The sequence below is a fragment of the Euprymna scolopes genome, chromosome 37 (genome assembly GCF_053919585.1).
Source record: "Euprymna scolopes isolate OS-2025 chromosome 37, ASM5391958v1, whole genome shotgun sequence".
In the NCBI taxonomy this organism is placed as follows: Eukaryota; Metazoa; Mollusca; class Cephalopoda; order Sepiida; family Sepiolidae; genus Euprymna; species Euprymna scolopes.
In genome coordinates, this window is record NC_136518.1 from 5,988,373 (window position 1) to 5,992,921 (window position 4,549).

At 31.6% G+C, this 4,549-nt stretch overlaps 1 protein-coding gene across 1 annotated transcript in view; it reads left to right on the forward strand.

The window, feature by feature from the left end:
* The window catches only part of LOC145261050 (histone deacetylase 2), a 100,741-nt gene extending 97,654 nt beyond the window's left edge, over positions 1-3,087 (forward strand). Inside the window, exon 14 of the mRNA XM_080119211.1 lies at positions 2,091-3,087. Coding sequence (XP_079975337.1) covers positions 2,091-2,164 — 74 coding nt within the window. The 3' untranslated portion in view covers positions 2,165-3,087. The remainder of the gene's footprint in view (positions 1-2,090) is intronic.
* Positions 3,088-4,549: the final 1,462 nt, after the last annotated feature.

The window sequence follows — 4,549 nt, forward strand, 5'->3', positions numbered from 1 at the left end:
TATCAATAAAAGTCGTCATTTAAAAAAGAAAATTGTGGAGGTTGACCTAAATGTAAATATTTACCCAAAAAATTATCCCAAAGTTTATTTCAAAAACGTTTTGTTTTCGCACTATTCAACAATTTGTTCATCCCCGCATGTAAATTAAAAAAAATGATTTTTTTTTTTTTTTTAATTTATTTATTTATTTTTTTACATTAGGTCCACCCCCACAAATGTTAAGAACGGATTTCAGAATAAACACCATTTGGGGGGGGGGGGGGGTATTTTTAAAAAAAGTCAATTAAAGTCGTCATTTTAAAAGAAATTTAAAATCAAATGTTTGTAAAAGTGAGAAATTATTAATAAATGTGTAGTAACATTTTTCGGTGCTAATGCAGAGAGTGATCTGCGCTATTTTTTAAATCGTGTTTCCACGTTTAATTAAAGTTTTAAGAAATGTTTTTTTTTTTTTGTATTCAATTACAAGGTTTAGGTACAGAATAGGTACAAAACACCCTCCCCTCCCCATGTTAAGAATGGCTTTTTAAATAATGTTATTATTTCAGCATGGATCACTCTCTGCACGAGTACACATTTTTCTTTTAATATTCATAAAAAGTAAAACTTTTTTTCAAAATAAATAAATAAATGTTTGTAAATGTGACAAATAATCGTTTAGTTACGGCAACATCAGTAAATAAAATGTTACGCGCGGGGTGGGGTGGGAGACTAAGGGAGCGACTATTATTTTTTTCTGCTGGTTGCCATGGAACTTAACGCCCAAGGAGTACCAAAATGTAATTTTTTTTTTATCAAATAAATAAATTTCAAGCAATTTTTGCAATAAATAATAGATAGCAACTTCGTTAATTTTACGACTCGCCCCAGCATATTATAAACACCCTAACTTCCATATGTTAAAACGGCTTTCGGAATGAACACCCCCAATCTCCCCATATTAAGAACGGCTTTCGAGGTTTATGGAAGGGCGTTTTTTTTTTTTTAACATGGGGAAGTTAGGGTTTTTATAATACGTTGAGGCATGTTGTAAAAATGAAACAGTTTAGAAAAAGTTAAAACAAACTTTTTTATGTAAGCAATGCCGTGAAAAGAAACTAAACAATTAAAACATAATGTTTCATGAGTGAAAAGCCTTAACATAAATAAAGGAATTTAAAATTAAAAAATTGGTAAGTACATAAATGAATTTAAAGTTTTAAAATATGGGATTATTTTTTTTTTGTGTGTGCTAATGCAGAGAGTGATCCGTGCTATTTTTTTTTTTAAATTGTATTTCCATGTTTAATTAAAGTTTTATGATATGTTTTTATTCAATTTTAAGGTTAAAGTACAGAATAGGTACAAAACACCCTCCCTTCCCCATGTTAAGAATGGCTTTTTAAATAATGTTATTATTTCAGTACGGATCACTCTCTGCATGAGTAAGTTTTTTTTTTTGTTTTTTTTACTTATCTGGTAATTCGCGAGTAGTTGAAACGGAAGTTACCAGAAATAAAACCGGGCAAGTCTCGCAGAAACGACTTCGAAAAATATTTATATTTTATTTAATATTTTAATAATTCGCGAGGTAAATTTATTTTAATGACATAAAAACATCCCTCGACTCTAAAGATGGGTTGTCTGAAAATTTCAAATAAATTGGTAACGTAGAAATATGGTTTTATTCACTTTTAACGAACCAAATTTACATTTTTATATATATATATATATATATATATATATATATATATATATTATCTATTACTTGTTGACTTCATTCTAATGAACAAAATATGTCCACAATCAAAAATTTTATTTATTTTTATTTCTTTATTTTCATATGTTTCTTTATTTCTTTCCTTCCTTTTTTTCCTTTTCTTTCTTTTCCCCCAATGCCTACATTTTCTTTAGCATCTTACACACATTTTACAATTTGCAACAAAAAATATTGTTATTAGTTTATTTAACTGCTCCTGGCAGATTTGGTATGTGTCCCTCTCCCCCTCCACAGGAAACAAAATATGAAGGAAGAAAGCTAAGAACAGATATTCATGTTTAATACAGGCATAAAATAAGATGTTTTTTTTTTGTTTTTTTTCCTTTTTCAGATATGGAAACAAACAAATCTGAATCCATGTCAACTGATGGCCGAGATGGAGATACCAACAGAATGGAACATTAAACCCCCCCCACCTCCTCCACCCAACCCCCACTCTCCAATTTCTAAATCTCACCCCTTTCCTTATCATCCCAACTTGGCAGCCTCACACACACACACACACACACACACAAACACAAAAGGAAAAAATCGTCAGACATTTATTTATTCATCTGTTTTTGCCTTCCCTCTCTACCAAAAAAAACCCAAACTTTCTAGAAATCTTTGATTCATTTTTCTTTTCTTTTTTTTTCCTCCCCTCTCACCTGCATTGCATTTTGAGATTTTCGCGATTGTTATTTATTTTTTATTTTTTTCATACAAATAAGTTATTTTCTAATTTCTCCTTCGTACTCAACTTAATTATGATTATTTTTTTCCCCTCATATATCATGGGCAATCCCTCGGTTCTATTAAGTCGAGGAGTTATCCTCGACCTACTGTGTACTTAGATCGATCCCTGTTTTAGGGAGGGAATTCTATTAGTTGTGCTGTAAGCAAACAAAACAAAAAAAATAGTATTCTATCATGGTATATGAATGATTATTGGCCTTTAGAGGAATTGGCAACCAACTAGCGTCTTGTCATCTCAGCAGATTCAAAGTCATCGTTTGCTGCTATAAAGCCAGGGGTTAAGTACCAATTGTTGTATTGGATCTATAAACGAGTGTTTTTTTTTTTGTTTTTTTTTCTTTTCCTTCTTTGCTCTAAATGCCCCCCACCCTTCCCCACCATCCCTGGATATTCTTGAACCCTAAATTTACCCCCCCCTCCTTTTTTTTCTGAACATGGCTAAAGCATCAATAAACAATCTGAAAAAAAAAACCCCACAAAAACACGAAATGCCATAATCTGATCAAGTTGCGTGTATTTATTTCCGTGCTGAAGTTTCAATACAGAACAGGCAATAACAAAATGAATAAAAATTTTAAAACAAAAAAAAAAAACTTAAAAAAAAAAAAATGAAAATTGCAAAATAAAAAAATTTTTTGGACAGCACAAAACAAAACAAAAAAGGTGAAGACATTTTAAAATTTGAACGAATTATATTTTCCCAAGAAAAGAAAGAAAAGGTTTGGATTTTTGTTTAATTACGTGAACATTATTTTTTATGTAAAAAAAAGAAAAAGAAAAAAATAAATTGAAGAAAACAGCACAATCAATACCCCCCCTCTATACCCGATTCCCCTCCACTCTGCGCACACACACACACACAACAGGTTTTCAGAGGTCATAAGTTTGAAGGGTAAATATAAAAATGTTGTTGTTTCTTTGCAATCACACCCCACCGAAAAGAGTCTTATTTATTTTTTTTTTTTTTTAAATAATTTTTGTGTGGTCATTACAATGGTTTGGAGACTCAAAGTTTTTGTGCATTTTGATATAATTTTTCTCTTTCAAGTTTTTTTCTCTCTCCTTTTTTACTCTCTCTCTCTCCTTTTTTACTCTCTCTCTCCTTTTTTACTCTCTCTCTCCTTTTTTATTCTCTCTCTCCTTTTTTACTCTCTCTCTCCTTTTTTACTCTCTCTCTCTCCTTTTTTACTCTCTCTCTCTCTCCTTTTTTACTCTCTCTCTCTCTCTCCTTTTTTACTCTCTCTCTCTCCTTTTTTACTCTCTCTCTCTCCTTTTTTACTCTCTCTCCTTTTTTACTCTCTCTCTCCTTTTTTACTCTCTCTCTCCTTTTTTACTCTCTCTCTCCTTTTTTACTCTCTCCTTTTTTACTCTCTCCTTTTTTACTCTCTCCTTTTTTACTCTCTCCTTTTTTACTCTCTCCTTTTTTACTCTCTCTCTCCTTTTTTACTCTCTCTCTCCTTTTTTACTCTCTCCTTTTTTACTCTCTCCTTTTTTACTCTCTCCTTTTTTACTCTCTCCTTTTTTACTCTCTCTCTCCTTTTTTACTCTCTCCTTTTTTACTCTCTCCTTTTTTACTCTCTCCTTTTTTACTCTCTCCTTTTTTACTCTCTCCTTTTTTACTCTCTCTCTCCTTTTTTACTCTCTCTCTCCTTTTTTACTCTCTCTCTCCTTTTTTACTCTCTCTCTCCTTTTTTACTCTCTCCTTTTTTCTCTCTCTCCTTTTTTACTCTCTCTCTCCTTTTTTACTCTCTCTCTCCTTTTTTACTCTCTCTCTCCTTTTTTTACTCTCTCTCCTTTTTTACTCTCTCTCCTTTTTTTACTCTCTCTCCTTTTTTTACTCTCTCTCCTTTTTTACTCTCTCTCCTTTTTTACTCTCTCCTTTTTTTACTCTCTCCTTTTTTACTCTCTCTCCTTTTTTACTCTCTCTCCTTTTTTACTCTCTCTCCTTTTTTACTCTCTCTCCTTTTTTTACTCTCTCTCCTTTTTTACTCTCTCTCCTTTTTTACTCTCTCTCCTTTTTTACTCTCTCTCCTTTTTTACTCTCTCTCCTTTTTT